The 26,515-nt window shown below is 44.6% G+C and overlaps 1 protein-coding gene across 1 annotated transcript in view; it reads left to right on the top strand.

Annotated features, from left to right (window-relative positions):
- LOC124798778 (juvenile hormone esterase-like) overlaps positions 1 to 26,515 on the top strand; it is a 368,794-nt gene that overhangs the window by 270,577 nt on the left and 71,702 nt on the right. The window contains exon 6 of the mRNA XM_047262308.1: positions 6,381 to 6,549. Coding sequence (XP_047118264.1) covers positions 6,381 to 6,549 — 169 coding nt within the window. The remainder of the gene's footprint in view (positions 1 to 6,380; positions 6,550 to 26,515) is intronic.

Below are 26,515 nucleotides of genomic sequence, written 5' to 3' on the forward strand. Positions count from 1 at the left end.
GAAGTTGACGACAGGGTTGGTTACGCTTTTCCACATGCCTACAGTGTATACGCTGCGGAGTTGGTTACCATATCTGAGGTTTGCTTTACATCAAATCCCTGGCTGTATCGAACTTTCCCTACTGTAGCGACGCCATGATTTGTTTAAAAGAGATATTTGTATGCTATCCCAAAAATCTTATGGTCGCCTCAACATCCAGAACCAACAGGTTGACGTCTACAGCTATGGAAAGACGGTGACCCCCATCTGGACACCGAGAGTTATGGGCACTCCAGGAATTAAACTCGCCGACCGTCTAGCTAAAGACGCAATTACAGTAGGTCAACTTGACGTTGGAATGCTAGGAATCGACTTACGATTATAGCTTCGACGCAACATTTTGAGGCTCTGGGAACTGGAATGTCAGGCTACTACGACTCAAAACAAGTCGAGAGCGGTTAAATGGTCCAATAAGGTGTGGCATATATCTTACCAGGGCTCTTGGAATCGTGCCATTGTGTTGTGCCGGCTATACATCAACTACACACGACTCACCCACGAGTTCCTTCTGCCTTGGGAGGATTCTCCTCACTGCAGCTGCCATAGGATGTTGCACGTTCATGTCGAGTGCGCCCTGCTGGGCAATTTGCTGCATGCTCAGGCCACTACCAAAGCGTTACATTTCCTGAGGGAGAGCGGATTTTACACTTAACTATAATACTCCTCCACTTTCAGTGTTATGGGTAGTTGTAGGGGGGGGGGGGGTGCCTCCCCTTGCGGCAGGTTGCCCCATGCGACTGCAGGTTACGTTCTTTCCCCCTCACCTTGTAGACCCTGTAGACCCTCTCGTGCAATATGTATCCTGTTACAACTACTGTTACGCCCTTTTTCAAACTTTCTTGTATAAGTTGTAACCTCCCCGTAGAATTTTAAAAACAATATTTAAATGTTAACGAGAATAGAACCTAGTGTAACCTCCCAGCAAATAAAATAATTTATTGAGAATGACAATTAAATGAAAAATAGCAATCTGACCCAAATGTAAGCTCCCCACAAAATGAAAGTCAGTTCGATGATAATGAAATCTCAGTCACAATGAAAATGCAAATACACCAAAATGTCGATCTTTAGGCCCTGTGCAATAATTAAACTCAAATTCTTACCTCAGTAAAACTGCATCTGCTCTTATTTTTCGCCATAGCTCGAAGGGAATGCATCGCAAAAATTTTGAATTTAAGGGAAACTCTTCCTTAAGGAATACCAAGGGAAATATTTCTTTCAATAAAATGTCTGTTTTGTTAAAATGTTTGGTTTGAAAACAGAATTATTATTGGGGCAATTCTTGAACAAATTAGTTACAGTTAATTTACATTACATTATCAAATGTGCGCAATGCTGCTTCATTACCTTATTTAAAATATATACCTTGTCCCGAATCCTGACCAGAGTGCCATGTCGACGCCCGCCGACTCCTCACACACAACTGCGACTATATCTCGCGCGCTACTACCACAGACTAAGTCATCTCGCATGCGCTACTACTCTCGAACTGCTAACTCGCGACTGAACTGAACTCTCGCGCGGTCAAGCGCAGACTAGGAACGACAAACAGCTCTCTGGTCAGAGACTCAGCAATGCCTCGCCACCGCCGCCACACAACATACGTGTTTCAAGGTGAAGCAGCTAAGCCCCTATTTTTTCGCTTTTTACCTTTTTTACGAGTTTCTCTTGTGGAATGGACTGCTGACCCAGTAGTTTAGCCCCTTTAAACACGTAATCATCATCATCCAATAATAACCAACCGCGCTCGTGTAGAAATGGAACGCCCTATCACGAGAACTCCTTACCGACCTTACAGCCAGCATGGGAGCTTGTTGCAGAGTATGTACTGCCTAAGTGGTGAACACGCGGTATATGTCCCACCTTTTGTAATGTCCAGGAGACCTTCATAAATTACACTGACTTCACTGTAATTATTGTCTTTGCATAAAAGACTCATTCCAGTTCGTATTTTTACGTATTCTTCTGTGTTATCTTCTGTATTATAATGAAGTAGTTCATTCTATGTATGGTTCAAGTTTCATCGAGATGTGTTACTTTGCAGTTGCATGTCATGCGGAAGTTACTTTTTTCCGAAGTTTTGCCCACCAGTATGTAGATATACAGATCATGAATTGTGCTGTAGTTGTCGTACATCGGAGGCTTTGCAGATCCGAAAATCAGGATACGCGCTTAATATTCTCTGCTCCGATTCGAGGATCAACTCTGTCGCTAGCAGTAGTAAGAACTGGAAGAACTGGCAGATGCTGAGGAAGTTGGAATTGCCTGGCATAGGGAAGAATAAGTGATTAAGTGAAAGCAAGTATGACTGGGTACCAAAGATATTTTTATTCAACCGGGGGGGGGGGGGGGGGGGCGGACTTTTACTACAGCAGCGTCTTACACGATGTCAGTTTGGGTACATTTAGATTATTCAGGTACTGTAATAAGGCACACAGTTTTATCATCATCATCTTCCGAATATTCTGTGACTGGCGCCTCTTCTTGCTTCCCGTACTCCACTTCCTCCGATGCTGCTAGTCTCCTTGTTGCAGCCCTCTCGCATCCGTCGCGTCCCGGACCCCTCGCCTACAGCTGCTCCATGTCGTTCGCGTTTCTTCTTTGCGCTGGGTTTACTACCACTCTCTCTTTGACCGTCGGCAGTCGTCAATTGTTTCTGGATATCCATACCATTTCAGACGTTTCATTTCTATGAAGTCGATTTTTTATTTCTCGGAATACCACAGACTGTTTTGTGGCACCATGTCATAGGGCTTCTGCAAATCCTCGAAGACTAAATAGGTCTCTGCCCCTCTGACACACTGGACTCGCATTCGGGAGGACGACGGTTCAATCCCGCGTCCGGCCATCCTGATTTAGGTTTTCCGTGATTTCCCTAAATCGCTCCAGGCAAATGCCGGCCGACTTCCTTCCCCAACCTTCCCTAATCCAATGAGACCGATGACCTCGCTGTTTGGTCTCTTCCCCCAAACAACCCAACCCCAACCCCCTCTGACAGTTCTCTTTTCTGTTGGATTCCGTAATGTTAATATTCTATCAATACATAAGCGCCTTCATCTAAAACCATTCTGTTCTTCACATATACTGTCTTATGTTGATGTTTGGCACACAGTTCAGCTTAGAGATATAGCAACTTGGGCCCCAAATTCCAACTCTAGCGCAAGTGACTTCGTTCTCTGACACTTGTTTATTACCCGCGTTTTTGCACCGTACAAAGAGTTATCAACAGCTGAAGAGTATATCAGCTGTTTAGCCCTTTTGTGTTATTTTGTTATTCCAAAGGACCACCTTGTCGTAAGTGCATCTTGCCCTGTTCTATTACGTACGTCATCTTCATTTTCTCCATTTCATGATATCGTAACTCCCAGAAACTTAAATCCACTGGTCTTATTGGCTCCATTTTCCCTAGAACTTAGAACTACTTAAACCTAACTAACCTAAGGACACCACACACAGCCATGCCCGAGGCAGGATTCGAACCTGTGACCGTAGCGGTAGCGCAGTTCCAGACTGAAGCACCTAGAACCGCTCGGCCACACCGGCCAGCCATATGTGCTCGATTGGGGAAAGATATGCTGATGGAGTCGGACGAGGCAACATATCGACACCCTGTAGGGCATGTTGGGTTACAACGGCGGTATGTGGGCGAACGTTATCCTGCTGGGAAACATCGCCTGGAATGCTGTTCATGAATGACTGCTCAACAGGTCAAATCACCAGACTGACGTACAAATTTGCAGTCGGGATGCGTGAGGTAACCACGAGAGTGCTCCTGGTGTCATACAACATCGCACCCCAGACCGTAACTCCAGGTGTAGGTCCCGTGTGTCTAGCATGCAGACAGATTGGTTGCAGGCCGTCATCTGGTACCGAGGCAGAACTAGCTTTCATCAGAAAAAAACAGACCTCAATTCTGCCCTCCAATGAGCTCTCGCTTGACGCCACTGAAGTTGCACATGGTGATGGTTTTGAGACTGTGGAATGCACGCTACAGGGCGTCTGGTTCGGAGCTGTCCATAAGTAACCGATTTGTAATAATTATTAGCGTGACTGTGGTACAAACTATTGCTCAAACTGCTGATGCGCCAGTGGCATACACCGAACATGACAGTCTTCCCCCTTGGTAGTGCCACTTGCCCCGTCTTCTCAAGATCGTACATTCTCGTGAACACCGCTGCCAACAGTCATGTACAGTGGCTACAATCGTGCCAAGCATTTCTGCAGTATCGCAGAAGAAACATCCAGCTTCTCCTAGCCGTATTGCATGACGTCGTTCGAGCTCTGTGAGGTGCAGATAATGGCGTCCGAGTAGAATTAAATGCAATCTTGACCAATATCAACTCACCACGTCCAATCTCAAAGCTGACGTCTGTTACGTATTTATAGCAGTCCTGATTTGCATCCTCATATTGGCACTACTAGCGCCTCTCTTACACGACTGGCGCGAAATTTGAATAATGTTTCAGCTGTAGAAACAGGTCTACAAACTTTTGTTTATGTTGCGCAACTCGTTCTTGGTGCTCTGATTTTTTTTTCCGTTAGTGTATATTGTCTGCCTCTTTCTGACATGCCTCATTTTTAACTTTAGTAATGGCCCTTTGGGCTTCTTTCGTTTTGGCCCTGTATATTATATGGTCATCATCAAGCCGAGTGCTCAGCCATCTGTTCAGGCCTCGGTTTTCATCTTCACCAATTTCCCTGCTTCCCCATTCCTTCACGGATATCGCCTTTTTTTCCCAATCTTGTGTTCATCCCAAGAGCTTCAGCGACCGCATCACGTATCATTTCTTTACCAGGCTTATCCATATTTCGTACAGTACCATCCTCGATATACCTTACTGGCCATTAAAATTGCTACTCCAAGAAGAAATGCAGATGATAAACGAGTATTCATTGGAGAAATACATTATACTAGAACTGACATGTGATTACATTTTCACGCAATTTGGGTGCATAGATCCTGATAAATCAGTACCCAGAACAACCACCTCTGGCCGTAATAACGGCCTTGATACGCCAGGGCATTGAGTCAAACAGAGCTTGGATGGCGTGTACAAGTACAACTGCCCATGCAGCTTCAACAGCATACCACAGTCCATCAAGAGTAGTGACTGACGTATTGTGACGAGACAGTTGCACGGCCACCATTGACGAGACGTTTCCAGTTGGTGAGAGATCTGGAAAATGTGCTGGCCGGGGCAGCAGTCGAACATTTTCTGTACCCAGAAAGGCCCGTACAGGACCTGCAACATGCGGTCGTGCATTATCCTGCTGAAATGTAGGGTTTCACCGGGATCGAATGAAGGGTAGAGCCACGAGTCGTAACACATCTGAAACGTAACGTCCACTGTTCAAAGTGCCGTCAATGCGAACAAGAGGTGACCGAAACGTGTAACCAATGGCACGCCATACCATCACGCATTGTGATAGGCCAGTATGGCGATGACGAATACACGCTTCCAATGTGCGTTCACCGCGATGTCGCCAAACACGGATGCGACCATCATCATGCTGTAAACAGAACCTGGGTTCATCTGAAAAAATGACGTTTTGCCATTGGTGCACCCAGGTTCGTCGTCGACTACACCATCGCAGGCGCTCCTGTCTGTGATGCAGCTTCATGGGTAACCGCAGCCATGTTCTCCAAGCTTATAGTCCATGGTGCTGCAAACGTCGTCGAACTGTTGGTGCAGATGGTTGTTGTCTTACAAACGTCCCCATCTGTTGACTCAGGGATCGAGACGTGGCAGTACGATCCGTTACAGCCATGCGTATAAGATGCCTGTCATCTCGAATGCTAGTGATACGAGGCCGTTGGGATGCAGCACGGCGTTCCGTATTACCCTCCTGAACCCACCGATTCCATATTCTGCTAACAGTCATTGGATCTCGACCAACGCGAGCAGCAATGTCGCGATACGATAAACAGCAATCGCGATAGGCTACAATCCGACCTTTGTCATAGTCGGAAACGTGATGGTACGCATTTCTCCTCCTTACACGAAGCATCACAACTACGTTTCACCAGGCAACGCCGGTCAACTGCTGTTTGTGTATGAGAAATCAGTTGGAAACTTTCCTCATGTCAGCACGTTGTAGGAATCGCCACCAGCGCCAACCTTGTGTGAATGCTCTGAAATGCTGATCATTTGCATATCATAGCATCTCCTTCCTGTCGGTTAAATTTCGCGTCTGCAGCACGTCATCTTCATGGTGAAGCACCTTTAATGGCCAGTAGTGTATGATGCCTCGGCTGCCAGTCTGAGCCAGTTTTAGCGTGTCACCAGTATTGACTTTGTAGAGAGACGTGGAGGGAGTGTGGCACAGGGCGCTGTGTGCAGGACGTGGACATGCTGGAGCAGTTCCCGTTCGTGCCGGTGCTGGAGTCGGCTGGCAGCCCGGGGGCGCTGATCACCAGGGAGCCGGCGGACCTGCTGCGCAGCGGCGCCTTCCGCCAGCGGCCGCTCATCATCGGCTTCACCTCCAGGGAGGGCCTGCTCTTCTTCAAGGGTGCGTATTCTCCTTCTGCCGGCCGGCGTCGCCTAACCAGCGCAACGACAGGCTCGGCCATTCTGCAACACGTTATTACTGGCATCGGTTAATCAACCAACACGGGGAACTCATGTTGTGGTTGAAGTTCACTTTTCTCCGTGCTTGCTTTCAAATACAGGGTCACAATTATTGAACTACAACGGTCGTTCAATAAGTAATGCCCCACTTTAAAAAAAAGTAAAAGCCATTAATATACATAGACAAACGCCTTTGCAGGTGCTTCACAGTTGATGTTTGTTCTGTGTGGCGGTGGAGTTTCGAACCGTTCTGGCAGATGGCAGAGCCGTAGTACAGCGTCAAAATGTCAAAATGGCGTCTACATACTACTCACGTTACAACCACTGTTATTGAATTAGTGTCTGCAGAAAAGAAAGTGGTGAACACCCATAAACGTTTGTGGGCAGCGCATGCCGATGCTGCAGTTAATAGGAGTACAGTCGGGCGCTGGGTATAGAAAGTTAGAGCCTCAGGAAATGCAGAAACAGAGCTCCGTGATCAGCTACTGCTCCAGACATGCTGACTCGTGCGGATGCCATTATTCGTGCAGACCGGCACATCACAACTCGACAATTGGCTCTACATTTGTCGGTCAGCGTTAGAAGTGAGTCTGCAACTATCGAGACTCTCAGATGTTGAAAGAGGTGCTCACGATGGGTTCCACGAATGCTCACAGCGGACCACAAGAAAGGCCATTTCATCTGAATGGTCGGAGCGTTTTGAGACCGACGGAGAGGCCTTTCCGTCACGGATCGTTACGGCGGAAGAAAGCTTTCTGCACCACTTTGTAACAAAAAGGCAGTGTATGGAGTCGCATCATTCTCATTCACCTCAAAAGAAGAAATTCAAGACAACTCGCTCTGCCGGAAAAGTCTTGGTGACAGTCTTCTGGGATTGTGATGACGACATCATTCTCGTGGATTGGATGTCAAGAAGGTCAACCACCAATTCAGAGGCATACGTGAAGACTGCATAAACTCAAGAACGGTTTCCCACGTGTTCGATCGGACAAGAATCCAACAGAAATCTTGCTCCAACTCAATAATGCACGCTCACACACAAGTGTAAGAACCCGAGAAGACTTCGCCAAATTGGGTTGGACATCATTGCCTCATCCACCCTACAGTCCAGACCTGGCACCCTCGGACTTCCATATCTTAGGGTCACTTAAACATTCTCTTCGAGGAACACACTTTAAGGGTGATGGGGGTGTCACTCATGCAGTGAAAACATGGCTATGCCTACAGGACACGAGTTTTTAACAGCATGCTCCTCCACAACGTTGGCGTACCGCCACAGAACGTGATGGAGACTACGTAGAAAAATAGGACATGGACAAGACATGTTGATGTATATTGCCACCAAATTCTGACTCTTAATAATAAATATGTTCAGAGAAAGAAAACGGGGGCATTGCTTATTGAACGACCCTCGTATATGAAAAAAAAAAACAACGTAAACTAGTTAGAAACTACGGCGTGCACACAATTCATTCAACATGTAAACGTGACTACAGACATTTGGATTTAGGTTATGACATGTCCGATATCCTTGCCATCATTGGCGATGATGTAGCGCAGACGAATACCAACGTTCTGCATCACCGCTGAAGCGTTGGAAAATCGATGCTGTCGATCACCTCCTGAATGGCTGTTTTCAGCTCAGCAATGGTTTTGGAGTTACTGCTGTACACCTTGTCTTTAATATAGCCCTAAAAAGAGGAGTGGTATGTGTTCAGATACGGAGAATATGGCGGCCAATCGAGGCCCATGTCAGCGGCCTCTGGGTACCCCAGAGCCAGAAGGCGGTCCCCAAAGTGCTCTTTCAGGACATCACTCTCCTGCTTCGATGGGACCGAGCCCCGTCTTGCATGAACCACATTTGAGCGAAATCTGGGTCACTTTGGATAATGGGGATGAAATCATCTACGAAAGCCTTCACGTACCGTTCGGTAGTCACCGTGCCATCAAGGAATATCGCACCGATTATTCCGTGACTGGACACTGCACACCACGCAGTCACCCGACGAGGGTGAAGAGACTTTTCCGTCCGAAATGCGGATTCTCAGTCCCCTAAATGCGCTAATTTTGCTTATTGACGAACCCATCCCAATTAAAATGTGCTTCGTCGCTAAACCAAACCATATTCACATCAAAGTGTGCACACTAATTCCCATAATTCCCCGCGACCAAGGGTGCAATTTGAACGTCCTAACGTAAACCGTTCAGAAGTTTTGTCGATTTTATTTCATACAGTTCAATAATTGTCACCCTGTATATAATTATGGAAACTTTACTTAATACTCATGCATGTTTCGGTGAAGTCTCACGTTTGTAGTGGGTTCTTCTTATTTTCTGTAAAATAATACGTAACATTTTTGCATGATAATACATACAGTTTTGGAATTATGGTTTTTATGTTCAGTACATTATTATTTTGTGGCCTTCATTGGACCACTCTAGACAATTTTAAAAAGGTTTATGCAAGGAGTTGTTGTCATTCAATAATGCATTTCAGTTCAGTAGCAATGCAATAAGGCAATTCAATAATGTAATGGTTATACAAGGGCTATTATAATTTATAATATAAAGGGTGTGTTGCTCATTTGTCTGCCCAATATTTCGTCATTCTTTCAGATATTTTCATTCTTTCTTCGTCTGAGATCATTCTTCCTAAAGTTCTTTCATTGAGGTTCGTTTGTAGTCTCGCTTGTGTGTGTCTTGTAGTACTTCGGTTGTCTCTTTTGTTTTATTATATCATCTACTGTGATTTGGATTCTTTGGTATGTTCCTTATCTTGTGTGAGACATTTAATGTTTCTCTTTGTACTCCACAATTTATCTATTATTCTCGTACTAATTCTGTTTCCTGGAAGAAGATGCGTTTCTTCTTAATTGTGCTCATTACTGGTTCTGTTTCCTTGTATCTTGTTTCATTTGAAGATGTTCTCTAATGTCCATTTACTTGATATTGTTTATTTATGCATGTCCCAATTATTCTTCTTTCTATCTTGTTTATTTTGTGAACTTCTGCCGTATTAGTTTTGTTGAAGATGATTTCAGCTGCATATCATATTTATGCTTGGGTAACTATTTTATAGTGTTTTCATTTTGCAGCTATTGATAGTTTTTTTTGTTGTATTGTTGTATGTGGTTTTCGTAATGTAATTTGGTTTGTAGGTTTTTGTGTACTTCTTTGCCATGTTGGTTTCTCATTTAAATTGTACGTTATGATTTCACCTAACTATTTAAATGTATCAACAATTTTGACTTCGTGTTCTTCTATTCTAATTTTGTTTGCAACTGGTAGATCAGTTAGCACTATCACTGCTTTTTCACATATTATTCTAAGGCCGATTTTCTGTGCTATTTCTTGTAGTGATGTAACTTCTTGCGTGGTTTTACGAACAGGTGTAACAAGAGGTGCAACATTATCAACAATTCCTTTGTTCTTTAGATTATCCTTGCACCATTCTCTCATATATTCCAGTGGATGGTTGAACAGTCACGGCGATAGGCAGTCACCTTCTCTTAAACCTGTTTTTGTGAGCATTGGTTCAGAAATTTCTCCTCTAAACATGACTTTTGACTTGGTGATGGTCAGAGCAAGTTAGATTAGTTTAATTAGTTCTGGATGAAATCCTAGATTCCTCACACCTTCTAATACTGAAGGTCTATGGAGACAGTCACATGCCTCCTCGAAGTCTAAAAATGTTATAGCGAGAGGTTTGCTCAGTCTCCTGTGATACGCCATTATCAATTTTAAACTAATAATCTACTCTGCACATCTTCTCCGTGGACTGAAACCTCCCTGGTACGCCCGTGGCTGTTTTAGTTGTTCCTTGATTCTTCCATACAGCACCTTGGATAAAATCTTGTATGTGCAGTGCCATGTTAAGGTAAATGTTTGTTATGAGGCCTGACGTGTAGTTGGTCAGCCTCGCCAGTAAATCTTTGCTTCATGATAACCCTTGCTCGCCAAATGTGTCTTCGCCACGTTTCTATATTCTACAGATGTATTTGTGCATGGCCGGCCACAATGGGAGTTTTCTTGGTATCGTAGTCATATGGTTTTCCATTACTCCCCATTCGATGAGCTGAATGGACTGAACGAGTGCCATGCCGATGGGAGCACACATGGAGTGGCTGTGCGTCTCGGTGCGCATGCCTGTTTTATCCCCTCTTTCCGTGACCCCTCGGTTTGTTTCTGACCTGGAATTCCTTAAGTTCATGTGTCTATGCAGGTTTTCATAGTCGATCCGTTCTAGATTGATAATGAGTGTACAGATGGTGAGATCCTTTTTTAGCAAGTTAGTAATTCTTTAGCGCTTACGATACCGAAGACCGTAGTGCCCAGTCAGGGAAAGCCCAGCATACAGGTTTTAATCACTCGTCACATTGTATCAAGTTGTGTTATGAACAGCTTTACTATGTGTATATTCCCGACTTTCATATATGAATAAGGGTAAATTACAATATGTAGTTTTGTATGGCGCTAACATGGATAATGCTTTTGCTTCAGAGGTTGACGTACTTTATAATATGTATAGTATGCATAGAATGTATAGAATGTATAGAATGTACAGTAAGTGTATGCGAAAGTGTTCTTTGCATGGGTATATGATTACCAGTAATAGTAAAGTTGTATTGCAGCAGTAATGGGTGGTTATACCGTGGGACTGTGTGTGCACTGCTTGGGCAGCGCCGGTTGTGAACCGCTAGAATCACAGCAGGTATAAGTGCACGGAATAGGACAATGTGATGCCGACGGTTTTTAGCCGAGCAGCGGTCATGTAGCAAATAGTTTCATCTTGTGACTTGGGTTTTACAGTTATTTTATATTAGCTGGTCTACCTCATGTATCGTTATATCCAAATGGTTTATGAATGTTAATCTACATTGAGGTATGTGGTACTGTGCTAATAGTAATGTGTATAGTGTAAGTCATGTAAGCCCTCCCTCAACGCTGTCATGTTATATCTTCACAGATCCGATGATGGCACCTTCAGTGTGTTGAAACCGGTTATCCAGTAAACAGTATTTAAGCGATCTTGGCTTTTGAATTATCTCTACAACAGAGTGATCGCATCACTACGCACTATGTGTTCACTGCAAGATTCCTCTATATTGCCTGGATTGCCCTTATCCTCCTCCCTGTGTAGTGGGTGGATGACAGCCGTGGCCCAAGGTTCGGACAATTGTTCCCTTATCCAGATCTCTTTTTAGTCGTGTGTAATGAAGTCTTGCCTGTATCTCTTGAGCATTTCCCCATTTCGACAAAAACCTAACTCCTCAACGTGCCATTTATTTATTTTGTCCTTTGCGGGTTTTTTCTACTTTTTTTGAATCTTGGAGGATCTAATTTGTTAGGTTTACTTTTTATTGGGATATTTATGTTGATTTGTAAGAGTTCTTTTGGTCCTTCGCAGTTCGTAACATTATTAAAAAATATATATCCTAATATCACAAAAAAATGTTCAAATGTGTGTGAAATCTTATGTGACTTAACTGCTAAGGTCATCAGTCCCTAAGCTTACACACTACTTAATCTAAATTATCCTAAGGACAAATACACACACCCATGCCCGAGGGAGGACTTGAACTTCCGCCGGGACCAGCCGCACAGTCCATGACTGCACCGCCTGAGACCGCTCGGCTAATCCCGCGCGGCTCCTAATATCACCTATTGACGTTTATTTAGCTATCTGTCATTTGCAGTATAACTGATATTTTGCTCCAGTTTGTCATCTGCGCCTAATGAGGATTTTTCAGTGTATATTACGCATACTTACCGAAATTTTAGGCGTTTTCCAGCTGTACCTTCTCCTCCCGTTTCTCTGTTTTCTGTTCGTTCCCCTGCTACAGCGTTGCAGTCCCTCATTATTTTTGGATCATTGCCTCTCTTTACATACTGAGTTAATTGCTCAACGTTCTCATACATTTTCTCCGTGTATGCATCTTGCGGTTGTGACGAAGGACGCGTTCTTGAACTATTATTGCTAGCGTTCGCCTACTGTCGAATGTGCACCGAACTGTTTGGAGCAACTATCTTAATCCTCTCGAATCCTATTCCCATGATACCATTTTCTGCTGCTGTTATTGTCCTATATCTGTCTGACCAGAAATTCGTATCTTCTTTTCCATTTCATCTCACTGACCCTCACTTATCTCGATTAAGTTTTTACATTTCATTTTTCAGATTTTCTAGCTTCCCTATCACGTTCAGGCTTCTGATGTTGCACGCTCCGAGTCGCAGAATGTTGTATTCCCGTTGGTTATTCAGTCTTTCTCTCGTGTTTACCTCTTATTTATCAGTCCCCAGTCGGAAAGCTGAATGAGGACCTAATCCGAAAGCTTTTGATCACATATCATCAGAATAAATTTTCCTGTAGCAGGCCACATATCCTGTAGACAGACATTAAGTACCTTTAATGCAGCGGCTTTTATTGTCTTCTGTACCCTCATGCCATTGATCATTGTTGGTTCTTCCGCCTTCTAGGGCTATCTGTGGACCACATTACCTTAAATTGGCGATACTAATTCCGGGACGTAACCATGTATGCTCCTCCAGTTTACCAGTATCACATTAACGTCTTAGCTTTCCGATCTGCTAGAACAAAAGTTTACATCTACATCTACATATATACCCCGCTAGCCACCAAGCGGTGTGTGGTGGAGGGCACAATTCGCGCCAGAGTCATATTTCCCCTCCTCTGTTCCACTCGCGGATCGCGCGAGGGAAAAATGACTGAACGCCTCAGTACGAGCTCTAATTTCCCGGATCTTCGAATGATGATAATTACGCGATTTGAAATTTGGCGGTAATAATATATGCTCTACATCCTCGGTGAAGACTGGATTTTGGAATTTAGTGAGCAGCCCCTTGTGTTTAGCGCGTCGTCTATCTGCAAGTGTGTCCCACTTCAAACCTTCTATGAGATTTGTAACGCTCTCGCGATGACTAAATGTACCAATCACGAATCTTGCCGCTCTTCTTTGGACCTTCTCAATCTCTTGAATGAGACCCAACTGGTAAGGGTCCCATACAGACGAACAATATGCTAAGACTGGACGAACTAACGTATTGTAAGCTATTTCCTTTGTTGAAGGACTGCATCGCTTCAGGATTCTACCAATAAACCGCAATCTAGAGTTCGCCTGACCCGTTACTTGTGTAATCTGATCATTCCATTTGAGATCATTTCGAATAGTCACACCCAGATACTTGACTGATGTTACCGCTTCCAAAGACAGGGCATTTATTTTGTACTCGTACATTAATGGGGATTTTCGCTTTGTTATACGCAGTAGGTTACACTTACTAATATTGAGAGATAACTGCCAGTCATTACACCACGCATTTATTTTCTGCAAATCCTCATTGATTTGTTCACAACTTCCGTGTGATACTACTTTCCTGTAGACTACAGCATCATCGGCAAACAGTCTAAGGCCGCTGTCAATACCATCAACCAGATCGTTTATGTAAATCGTAAAAAGCAGCGGACCTATTACGCTGCCCTGGGGCGCACCTGAAGTTACTCTTGTTTCTGTTGAAGTTACCCCGTTCAGGACGACATACTGCTCCCTGTCTGTTAGAAAACTTTCTGTCCAACCGCATACGTCATTGGCTAGACCGTTCGCGCGCACTTTTTGTAGCAAGCGACAGTGCGGAACTGAGTCGAACGCCTTTCGAAAGTCGAGAAATATGGCGTCAAACTGGGAGCCGGTATCTAGAGCCTGTTGTATATCATGCACAAAGAGGGCCAGCTGTGTCTCGCATGACCGCTGTTTCCTAAAACCGTGCTGGTTTCTGCAGATGAGCTTCTCAGAGACTAGAAAGGTCATTATGTCTGAACACAAAATATGTTCCATGATTCTACAACAAATCGATGCCGGTGTAATGTAGTTTGTCTGTCTTAGGTTTCGGCAGGCAGTTCGTCATTGGCGCCAAGGATGGACTCTCTAAACTCAAAAACCCCGGTACTCTACTCGAGTAGCCGCTTCCTTTTTGTCGTGTTCGCGTGCGTTGTGAGGAGGGACTTTCAATGCTCCAACTGATATGGGAAGCCAAGAAATTTGCATCCGAAATCGTCCGAGCCTCTTGTTTAGACCTATCACTTGGCTCCGAACCGGAGGATCAAAAGTGGTTCAAATGGCTCTGAGCACTATGGGACTTAACTTCTGAGGTCATCAGTCCCCTAGAACTTAGAACTACTTAAACCTAACTAACCTAAGGACTTCACACACATCCATGCCCGAGGCAGGATTTGAACCTGCGACCGTAGCGGTCGCGTGGTTTCAGACTGTAGCGCCTAGAACCGCTCGGCCACCCCGGCCGGCCCGGAGGATCACAATTACGTCTGAGCTCGCTGTTGCAAATAGTAACCTATGCTTGTTCCCGCGGTATCGGCCGGCATCCGCTCGGTCGCACTTTCGCGGACGTGCTCCGCCAGTCACGCCACCCCGTTCCCTACAGCCACCACGCACCCTCACGCCGCTGCCAATGATATGCAAGCATCCCCCACCCCGGAGATCCAGCGGCGGGTGTACTTCAGTTCAAACATGGACGCACAGAACCCAGTTCGTGTATTTGCCATTTCGTAACATTTACAGACTTTCGTGGCGATCAGGGCTCGTCAGCTACGGAATAGTCGTTGTATGGAAGACTGGATTGTAAACCTTTGTATCTCCTACATTTCAATTCAGACCTACCGTTAGCAACTGATTCTGCAACTATAGTTATGGATTACTTTTACTGCGATTGTCCACACTTGGCAGCAAAATCGGTCGCTGGCACAACAGACGAAGCATCTGATGTGTTTTCAACACTGGGCACCACACTCTACCCCTTGCTCAGTGGTAAGGGAACAGGCTTGCGGCCAGTTCTCGCAATCGCCTTCCTCCCAGATTTACGTGAACCTCTAGTTCAGCGAAGTGCGCATGCTTCGTACCTGACACCACGCTTTCTGTGCATCTAATCGTCGAAGCTCCTCTCGAATCATCAATCCTTTGGATGTGTAAAGTTCCTTATTAGATACAAACTCGCGCACTCCTTCCTAATTCCTTACTGGAACTTTATCAGTAATTCTGCGTACATCCAATTACAACGTTGCCACCAGCACTTACCTTATTTTTCTCTTACAAGCTGTCATTTTAGGAGCCCAAGTGCTCCACATGTCATGGCTGACATATGTATAACCTGTATATACATAATAAGCTTTGAGGTTCGCCGATGACATTGTAGTTCTGTCAGAGACAGCAAAGGACCTGGAAGAGTAGTTGAACGGAATGGACAGTGTCTTGAAAGGAAGGTATAAGATGAACATCAACAAAAGCAAAACGAGGATAATGGAATGTAGTCGAATTAAGTCTGGTGATACTGAGGGAATTAGATTAGGAAATGAGACACTTAAAGTAGTAAAGGAGGTTTGCTATTTGGGGAGCAATATAACTGATGATGGTCGAAGTAGATGTATACTGGCAATGGCAAGGAAAGCGTTTCTGAAGAAGAGAAATTTGTTAACATCGAGTATTGATTTAAATGCCAGGAAGTCGTTTCTGAAAGTATTTGTATGGAGTGTAGCCATGTATGGAAGTGAAAAGTGGACGATAAATAGTTTAGACAAGAAGAGAATAGAAGCTTTCGAAATGTGGTGCTACAGAAGAATGCTGAAGATTAGATGGGTAGATCACATAACTAATGAGGAGCTATTGAATAGAATTGGGGAGAAGAGGAGTTTGTGGCACAATTTGACTAGAAGAAGGGATCGGTTGGGAGGACATGTTCTGAGGCATCGAGGGATCACCAATTTACTACTGGAGGCCAACGTGGAGGGTAAAAATCGTAGAGGGAGACCAAGAGATGAATACACTAAGCAGATTCAGAAGGATGTAGGCTGCAGTAGGTACTGGGAGATGAAGAAGCTTGCACAGGATAGAGTAGCATGGAGAGCTGCATCAAACCAGTCTCAGGACTGAAGACCACAACAACAACAACAACATAATAAGCTTTGTTCATCTGTTCTTCAAACTTTCGTTCAATGAATAATTCTGGGATGTTATAAACTTTGCCGCAGTTCTATCCGCCTCTTAAATAAGCTCTCTTTTGTAACGTAGTATCCCTGAAGGTACAAACTGGTAATCGGACGTGATGTTCACACCAAGTGATTCGGTTGCGGCCTCTAAGCCAAGCAATATTTCAGCCCCTGCCGCGGGCTCTGAATTCGTGGGACCTCTTGGTTGTGTGTAGAATCGTCATATGTGTAGTTACACGCGGCCTGTTGTCAGTGAAGGTCGCGACTTGTATTTGAACAGTTAGACAGCGAGTAAACAGTATTCACCTCTCGATCGTGCTCTCGCGGCGACTGCCGAGTTGGACGTTGTTTGTCTGCCACTGCAATTGCTACACCCTAGTAAGAGAAGTAAACTCATGCTCATAAATTAAGGATAATTGCAGAATGTGGTGCCACACAACGTGGCACTACACAAAACTGGCTCTAACAGCATAGGCAAATAGGGAACACACACGACACAGATCTGTAAGGCCACGGTATTGGTGATAAGGTGAGAAAACCGTCCCGAAACACATATGCTACAAAACTCCACCGTTTCCTGCGCTTGTACCCCGACATCAGTATGGGATATGATCACCATGCACACGTACACAAGCCGCACAACGGGTTGGCATGCTCTGGATCAGGTGGTCGAGCAGCTGCTGGAGTATAGCCGCCCATTCTTGCACCAGTGCCAGTTGGAACTCCTGAAGTGTCCTAGGAATTTGAAGACGTGCAGCGATACGTCGACCGAGAGCATCCCAGAAGTGCTCGATGGGACTTAGATCTGGAGGAAAGGCAGGCCACTCCATTCGCCTGATATCTTCTGTTTCAAGGTACTCCTCCACGATGGCAGCTCAGTGGCGCCGTGCGCTATCATCCATCTGGAGCAAGGTAAGACCCACTGCACCCCTGAAAAGGTGGACATACTGGCGCAAAATGACGTCCCGATACACCTGACCTGTCACAGTTCCTCTGTCAAAGACATGCAGGGGTGTACATGCACAAATCATAATCCCACCCCCACACCATCAAACCACGACCTCCATACAGGTCTCTTTCAATGACATTAAGGGGTTGGTATTTGGTTCCTGGTTCACGCCAGATGAAAACCCGGCGAGAATCACTGTTCAGACTATACCTGGACTCATCCGTGAACTTAACCTGGGACCACCGTTCCAGTGACCATGTACTGTGATCTTGACACCAGGCTTTATGGGCTCTCCTGTGACCATGGGTCAGTGGAATGCACCTTGCAGGTCTCCGGGCGAATAAACCATGTCTGTTCAGTCGTCTGTAGACTGTGTGTCTGGAGACAACTGTTCCAGTGGCTGCGGTAAGGTCCAGAGCAAGAACAAGGCTACCTGCAGTACTCCGTCGCCGTCTGCGGGCACTGATGGTGAGATATCGGTCTTCTTGTGGTGTTGTACACTCTGGACGTCCCGTACTGTAGCGCCTGGACACGTTTCCTGTCTGCTGGAATCGCTGCCATAATCTTGAGATACCACTTTGTGGCACACCTGCTGTGTTTGACCAGCCTCTAGTCGCCCTAGTATTCTACCCCTCATAACGTCATCAGTATGTGTTCTTTGAGCCATTTTTAACACACCATCACCATTAGCACGTCTGAAAACGTCTGACACTCGCTGCACGGTACTCTGACATGCACCAACACACCTCTGCGTATGTGGACTGCTGCCAGCGCCATCGTGCGACGACTGCAGGTCAAATGCATCGAATGGTCATACGCCGAAGTGATTTAAACCCACAAACCGCCCACCAGAGGGCACATTCACCTTGTATCAGCATTATCTTTAATTTATGAACATCAGTGTAGTTTGCATATATAGCGCACGTCGCTTGCAGCACTGCTTCTAGCATCGCATAAAGCGTAACCCACTACAGTGTAAAAGTAAATTCTTAACTTCCGTACCTGTATCAATTAGTGTTACTCAATACCAGGGTTCCAGCATACATTAGTGTTGTATGAGATGCGGATAAGTGCTCTGCGAAAAATTGTTACTAACATGGCGGCTGTTTTCAAGATTTTGACGGTACTAATTTTTTTAATGCTATTGTGATTTGTATCTTATTAGTTATGGATATAATTTAAGTAAAGACTAAATAAAACTTTTTCCTCATTTTCCTCGTTTCTTAAAAATTTTATTAACCATCAAAATAAATGTCTTCCATCAAAACACCAGAATTCCTCTTTTGATATTCTCGGTTTCCTCCACCAATCCCATCTGCAGCAAATCGCAGACTGACAAGGAGTATTTAGGTATTGGTTTTGCAAGCTACCTGCCTTATCTCAGATTAGCTTTATGTCGGAGATCCACTTTAAATCGCTCCTTAGGCATGGTCCCGGAATTTAATGGATGTGAATGCTCCATTGATTATCCCATAGTCGTGTAATCAATTACACAGTCTTTCCGCCTGCTTATGCACAACACGTGTCGCAATTGCTGCACCAAGCGTCGATCATGTGCAGGTCTTCCTACATTTCGCAACAATTTTATAGTATCGCTGCTACTACTACGTATATAATAGTATTACCCGTGAAAAGCCACATTGGCGATTTAATATTCAAATTTCCTGTAACGTATTAGTGGAACATCTGCTGACACACAAGGTAGATTGTGCACAATTTTACGAGACAACTTACTCGTCTGATCCGTTAAAGAGGTAATTTTCCAACTACAGCCACTTGTACAAACCTACGCGTTCCAAGCCAGTCGCGAGATTCGTTGGAACCACTTCTCCTTCTACGCTATCTTGTCGTTTATTTAATATTCGCCGGCCCCTTGGTGGCCGAGCGGTTCTAGGCGCTTCAGTCTGGAACCGCGGGACCACTACGGTCGCAGGTTCGAATCCTGCCTCGGGCATGGATGTGTGTGATGTCCTTAGATCAGTTAGGTTTCAGTAGTTCTAAGTTCTGGAGGACTGATGACCTGAGATGTTAAGTCCCATACTGCTCAGAGCCATTTGAACCATTTAATACTCAAGAAGCCGTAGCAATCAAATCTTCTCGTCTCCTCATGATTTGAAAACTACAATATCCACTTTCACTGCTTCTGTTACAGAAGAAATGTTACAGCTTGTGTTTGGAAACATGGTTAGACGAATTGAATTGAGTATTCGATTCCCGGCTGGGTCGGAGATTTTCTCCGCTCAGGGACTGGGTGTTGTGTTGTCCTAATCATCATCATTTCATCCCCATCGACGCGCAAGTCGCCGAAGTGGCGTCAAATCGAAAGACTTGCACCTGGCGAATGGTCTACCCGACGGGAGGCCCTAGTCACGCGACATTTTATTTAACAACGAGGGGGACACTTTCAACATTTAATGTGAAAATTTGTAAGTAAAAATGAGTATTCAATAAATTAATAACTTGTCATTTCACTGAGTTTCCTTACGGTATATTCACTGCAGCATACGGCACGCGCGGCTAACAATCATACGGCACTGCGGAGAGACGTATAACGTCGTTCGCGAACAACATCCAACCTTTTTTAATCGTTGAGTGCTGGAATCTCTAACCATTTCTTTGCGTTCACGGGTAGTGCTTACTTCAGCAATGATTTTGTCATTCATTAACGAAATTGTTGCCTTTAAGTCCTTGTTGAATTTGTTAAATTGAAGAATAAGCCGTACATATGCTCTCAGATCAACCACCTCACTAGAAATCCCATTTTGGAGTTTCGTCAAATCGGTATTCAAGGCATTGCTTTCCCGAGGCATTTCAGCTGCTACGTCATCTTTTACTGATTTCTGCATTCTATTTCTCTCTATATGAGTAATTTACTCAAGCAATTTCTGAAGCAGCTTCAGTAATTTGAGAACTTAGAGATTCCACATGCCACTCGACTTGAGCATTTCCTGCAGAAATTTGGGTATCCGATGCGCTCAGATAATACATGATCCGTTTGTTTTGTCTTCGAAAACACCTGAGAGGGAACACTTTCTGAAGTTTCATCTTGTAGTATTCTGGTATTTCCGCCCCTGGTTATAAACGAGTCATCATATTCCCAAGCGTGTGTTACTTCTTCCTTAGTTTCTAAATTACTCGCAAATAGTTCTAGGCTCCTCTTATACCTTAAGGGTACTATTACTACTCGAGGGCTCTCCTAACTCACCATGAGGAGAAACGCCAACTTGTTCCACGTGATCTGCCAGATCTATGCTCATTTCAGTTGTCAGCAGCCAGATGTTACGTTTCTGACTTACATTTTTACACTCGCGACGGCGTGCAGTGACGCCACGAAGCAGAGGTCGGAAGGCATAACGGAACGATGTGACCGCAGCTTGGCTTTTCCGCTGCAAAAAGTGGCGTCGGGAATTCCTGCTTACGGCAAGTGGTGGACTGCTTCGACACTGTGTACCGACAATATTGCTCAAACGATTTTGCAGAAAGTAATCGGAAAAAAAATTTGATTCTTTACAACCTTATTCGTCACCTTCATGGTTAACTGCCGAACTTTTCGTTAATGGTCAAAGTCATTGTGCGATATCGAAGTTAAGTAATCCATCTCACGAAATTCAGATAGTTTGCAGCGAAAAATGGAATTCACTACGAGTTTGTTTGGTGCATGTGTAAGCTTCCAACTGTATGTTTCTATATGAAATTTAGCCCAAATTTACGTACTACCAAAACTGTGTACGCACAAACTGTTATTCAACTTAAGCTCGTATGCTAAACTTTGACTACACAGAACCTAATTTCAAAATACAACTTATCTTTTTATTAAATGCGCAACAAGTCAACTGAAGTAAAACAAGTATCTGGCCCTAATCAAAATTTCCACTTACCTGACTTCTTGATAACATTGTTGCAGCTTTCTCTAAAGCACGACAGGAAACAGCAAGCAGGCACCGGCTACGGTGGATTTCTATTTTTAAATAAAATTTTCAAACAATATTCAAATTGTTGCATATCATATGGTGCAATGTGTCAATGCGTAATGATAACCACCTTCAAACAGCGAACTGGGGGGGAGTAACTATTTCTATGAAATGATGTTCCAAGACAACGATTTTAGAATGAAGTATGTAATCAAAAATATAGACTAAACTGTCGCGTGATCTTCACACACAACGTTGGTCTGAACGATACTAGCTTAACAAAGTGAACAATGATTTGAAAAGGGTACAGTGTTAACGGAGAATTTCTATAAAAACCAAACGACTTGATCAACTGATATCTTAATGCACGACTCAGGGAAGTGGGGTGGTCTTTCTCTCAGCTCTGAGAAAGTTAACTAGCCGACTAATTATTCCGTCGAACTAGGCGCGCAGTGCCGCCGACTTATCTTAAACTTCTCTTCAAAAATAATAACATTATTCAAAACTTATATCTCTTCGCCTTCCAGTGTACACATCAAATTCATCCTTGCTGTCCTTCAGAATCAATGTTTCTTCATGTAACAGATACAGTCACAAGGCAACACTGTGTTGAATACGTCCATCACCTACCACACTTCAAATAAGTATACATCAGACTGTACAGAGGCAAAGCCTGTGCCACGACAAGACCAAAGATTGTTTAACAGTAACGTAACTTGCTCTCTCTCTCTGACGTGCACATTGATAACTTTCGAAAATCAAAACGGCATGCCCACCTTCCACATAATAGGTCGTACATTGTATGATCTTAAGCGTTCCCGGCGAATCAGCTGTATGTATCGCTCTCGAATGTCCAGCCAGATGCAGTCGTTCACGGAACACAATATATGGACAGCATACCTTGCCATTATCTTCATCTGGCTCCTGCAAAAAGAGCGGTCAGAGCGAACGTGATCGCGAATATTGGGTGCGAGCTCAGATCCCTCAGTGCTCCCGGTCCCTCCCCTCCCACCCCCCCCCACCCCGCCCCGCCCCCCCCCCCCCTCCTCGACGGGCGCAGAATTCACGTTTCTTTTTATTTCATTTCATTTGGTTTCAAGCAGAGCACGTTTTACCAGAAACAATTCTTTCACATAATGATACAAGCAGGATTTTAAATTTTTAAAGTGTATGAATAATTATATGAAAAGTTGTAAACCAAATTTATGTCGTACCTGGAAGTAAACTGCAACTGGGCTCGGATGACCCTTTCAGCAGCTTACCCGCACAGATCACTTCTCTACCATTGTGTTAAGCGATCATTAAGAATTACCTCGAAGAAAACTATTTATTGACACATAGCACAAATTAAGAAAATATCATTCTTGTGAAACACAGCTAGCTATTTATACTCATGAAGTATCGACAGGGGATGTCAGATTGATTCCATATTTTTAGATTTCCAGAAGGTTTTCAATACAATTTCTCAAGAGCGTCTTCTAACCAAACTGCGTGCCTATGGTACATCGCCTCAGTTGTGCGACTGGATTCGTGTTTTCCTGTCAGAACGGTCACAGTTCGTAGTAATAGACGGAAAATCATCGAGTAAACAGAAGTAATATCTTGCGCTCCCCAGGGAAGTGTTATAGGCCCTCTATTGTTCCTGATCTATATTAACGACACAGGAGACAAACTGAATAGCCCTCTTAGATTGTTTGTAGGTCATTCTGTGTCATTTACCGTCTTGTAAAGACATAAGATGGCCAAAACGAATTGCAAAATCATTTAGTTAAGATATCTGTATGGTGCGAAAAGTGGCAATTGACCCTAAATAAAAAAAGTGTGAAGTTATTCACATGATTACTAAGAGAAATCCGCTATATTTCAATTATGCGATAAGTCACACAAATCTGAGGGCTGTAAATTCAACTAAATACTTAGAAATTACAATTACAAATAACCTAAATTGGGACCATTACATAAATAGTGTTTTTGGTAGGGCAAACCCAAGACTGCGATTCATTGGCAGAACACTTAGAAGTTACGACAGGTCTACCAAAGAGACTGCTTACACCACGCTTGTCCGTCCTATCCTGTAGTATTGTTAGGTGGTGTGGGATCCGCATCAGGTGGGACTGGCGGATAACATCGAAAAAGTTCAAAGAAGGACAGCTCGTTTTGTATTATCGCGAAAAAGGGAAGATAGTGCCGCAGACAAGATACGTGAATTGGATTGTCAATCATTAAAATAAAGCGCTTTTCGTTGCGACGGGATCTTCTCATGAAATTTCAATCACCAGTTTTCTTCTTCGATTGTGAAAACATTCTGTTGGCACCCACCTACATAGGGTGAAATGATCATCACGATAAAATTAGAGAAATCAGGACTCGCCCAGAAAAATTTAAGTGCTCGTTTTTCCCGCACGCCGTTCGGGAGTGGAATGGTAGAAAGAGACAGCTTGAAGGTGGTTCATTGAACCCTCTGCCAAGCACTTTATTGTGAATAGCAGAGTAACCACGTAGATGTGGATGTAGATGTAGAAGTGAACAGTAGATATTTTATGAAGTGACGGCTAACATTTCGTGTTCAGGGTGTCTTTGAATGCCTGTACAACCTAAGTTTCTGGACCTCATGGCTATTAGCGCACTATCTCTGCAGAACCGCCGGCCGGGATGGCCGAGCGGTTCTAGGAGCTAAAGTCTGGAACCGCGCGACCGCTACAGTCGCAGGTTCGAATCCTGCCTCGGGCATGGATGTTTGTGATGTCCTTAGATTAGTTAGGTTTAAGTAGTTCCAAGTTCTAGGCGACTGATGACCTCAGAAGTTAAGTCCCATAGTGCTCAGAGCCATTTGAACCATCTGCAGAACCAAATATAATTTTCTGATGCAATTGCCACCTAGTTTCGAAAATTATTCTCCTTGTCGCTGCAGTTTTGAAACCACCCATAAGCTCCTCTTATGATAGGCGAACTACTTTATTCTGGGAGTGACGTGAGGTTTATGACTTTACTCTAAATGCTTCGACAGTTCGCAAAGCGGCAGTAGCGTTTTGTAATGTGAGTCGCCTTTCTTGCTATGGAATGTGGATTGGAGGCCGATTAGACACTCAACGTCAAAAAAAAAAAACCACCCCAGACTCAACGTCCTCTTACAAGTAATACAAAACAATCACACGTAGCAGTAGTAAACACCTTTAACTTGTGTTTTCAAAGAAATGTTTCAGATTAGAAAATGTGATTTACTCAGAGTTGACGGAGGTGAAATCAACAATTTCAGTGAAGCCTGACAACAATAAACTTGCAAACCCCCCAGGGGGCTCGCCTGCGGGTTCGTGCTTGGCTACAACTGGGCCCCAGCCTTTGCATATTTTTTTCCCTTCCCTGCTGCAGGATTATCCTCTTGCTTTTCTTTTTCCCTTCCCTTGGGGAACATGTCTGGGTATTATTGCGAACATTCTGCATTGTGTCGCTGACGTACGAACAGTCTCACCTTTGTTTTTCGCTCTCTTTTCCTTTCTTTGTTTCCCTTCTCATCTTGTTCCTCCGCTTCGGCGTTTGAGGATCCTCTTTTTTCTTCTTTCTCCCTGTGAGCTCCTGAAGGCCGGCCCACGCGTCTGCCGTGTAACAGGTGAATGGGTAACGCGTAATTCCCAGCTCCAGGTCGACATGTAGGTTTCACATGTCCCCCTGGTACAGGCCAGGCCCAGGGAGGGGTGACTGCCTGAGCTGTAAACTTTTCAAATTACCGATTGGTCCCTCTGTCAGGTGTTTGGGAGGTGTGACCTGAGGTGTAAACAATCGCCTAAGGCGAGTGCGCCCCCTAGGAGCGCGCCATCGGAGACCCTGGCAATCATGGGGGATTTCCTCACGATGAGTCAATCATCTTCTCACTCAACGTCTACTAAACGCAAACGTAATGAGGCTAATGATTCAAAGACCCTTCCCGCTGCACCATGGTTCCTCGTGGTCTCACGTACTGAAGACGGTCAGTCCTTGGCCACGGTAAATCCGTTTATTATTCAGAAAGGTGTTGATGCAATCCTGCTCTCATTTACGGAATGGCACTTTGGTTTAGGAGACCACTTCTGATGCTCAAGCACAACAACTGCTTGCTTCCTCACTTCTCCACAGTTACCTTGTTCATGTCGAGGCCCATAGAACTTCGAATTCTTCCCACAGTGTAATTTACACCAGGCTGCATGATGGTCTCACCAAGGCTGAAATCCAGGTGTCATTGCCATCCATCATGTTATGGAAATGGTAGATTCCTCCTTAGTGCCCACCCGCACTCTTTCTCACCTTTGATAGAGTGGTGCTTCTGTTCAAGCTCAAAGTAGGCTATGAAATTACCACAGTCAGGCCGTACATTCTGAACCTGATGCACTGCTACCAATGTCATCATTTCAACCACACTTGAACATATTGTTGACACCTAGCCAAATGTGTCACCTGTGGTAGGGATGCACATGAGGACGATTTTCCACGTCCTTCTACCCGCTGTATCAACTGCAATGGCGGCCATGCTGCCTCCTCTCGGGATTTTCCTGTGTATCTTGATGAGCGGGCTGTTCAAGAGATCCGGGTAAAGGAAAACATGCTTTACTCAGTCGCTCGCAAGTTACTGGCGAGTCGCAAACCTTGCGTTCTCCCGTTTGGTACCTGTAGTTCTTTTCCTGTTACCCCTCGCTCCATGAAGGACATGGCCACGCAGACATGTGACCTAAAATTCAGCTCTGAAGTTGTGAAATCACCCAGTGTCAAGGTAGCATCGCCATACCCCCGTCCAGCTGTGCAACAAGCCGTCAACCTCTCGCCTCAAGGTGCACAGCCACCAGCTATACTACCAGTGGGCCGGAAAAGACAGAAGGAGTATTCCCATGAAGACTTCCTCCGTCCCTCCAGCCAAACAGAACCTGAGATTTCCTTTAACTGGAAGAAGTCCACCAAAGGCAAACGGTCTTCTCCTTTGCCAATTCGAAGATCTTCCTCCACAGTGTCGCCACGTGGTATCCTAGCCCGGCCGGCCTCTGTATCGCTGGTGCACACTACCAAC

The sequence above is a fragment of the Schistocerca piceifrons genome, chromosome 5, assembly GCF_021461385.2.
Source record: "Schistocerca piceifrons isolate TAMUIC-IGC-003096 chromosome 5, iqSchPice1.1, whole genome shotgun sequence".
NCBI lineage: Eukaryota > Metazoa > Arthropoda > Insecta > Orthoptera > Acrididae > Schistocerca > Schistocerca piceifrons.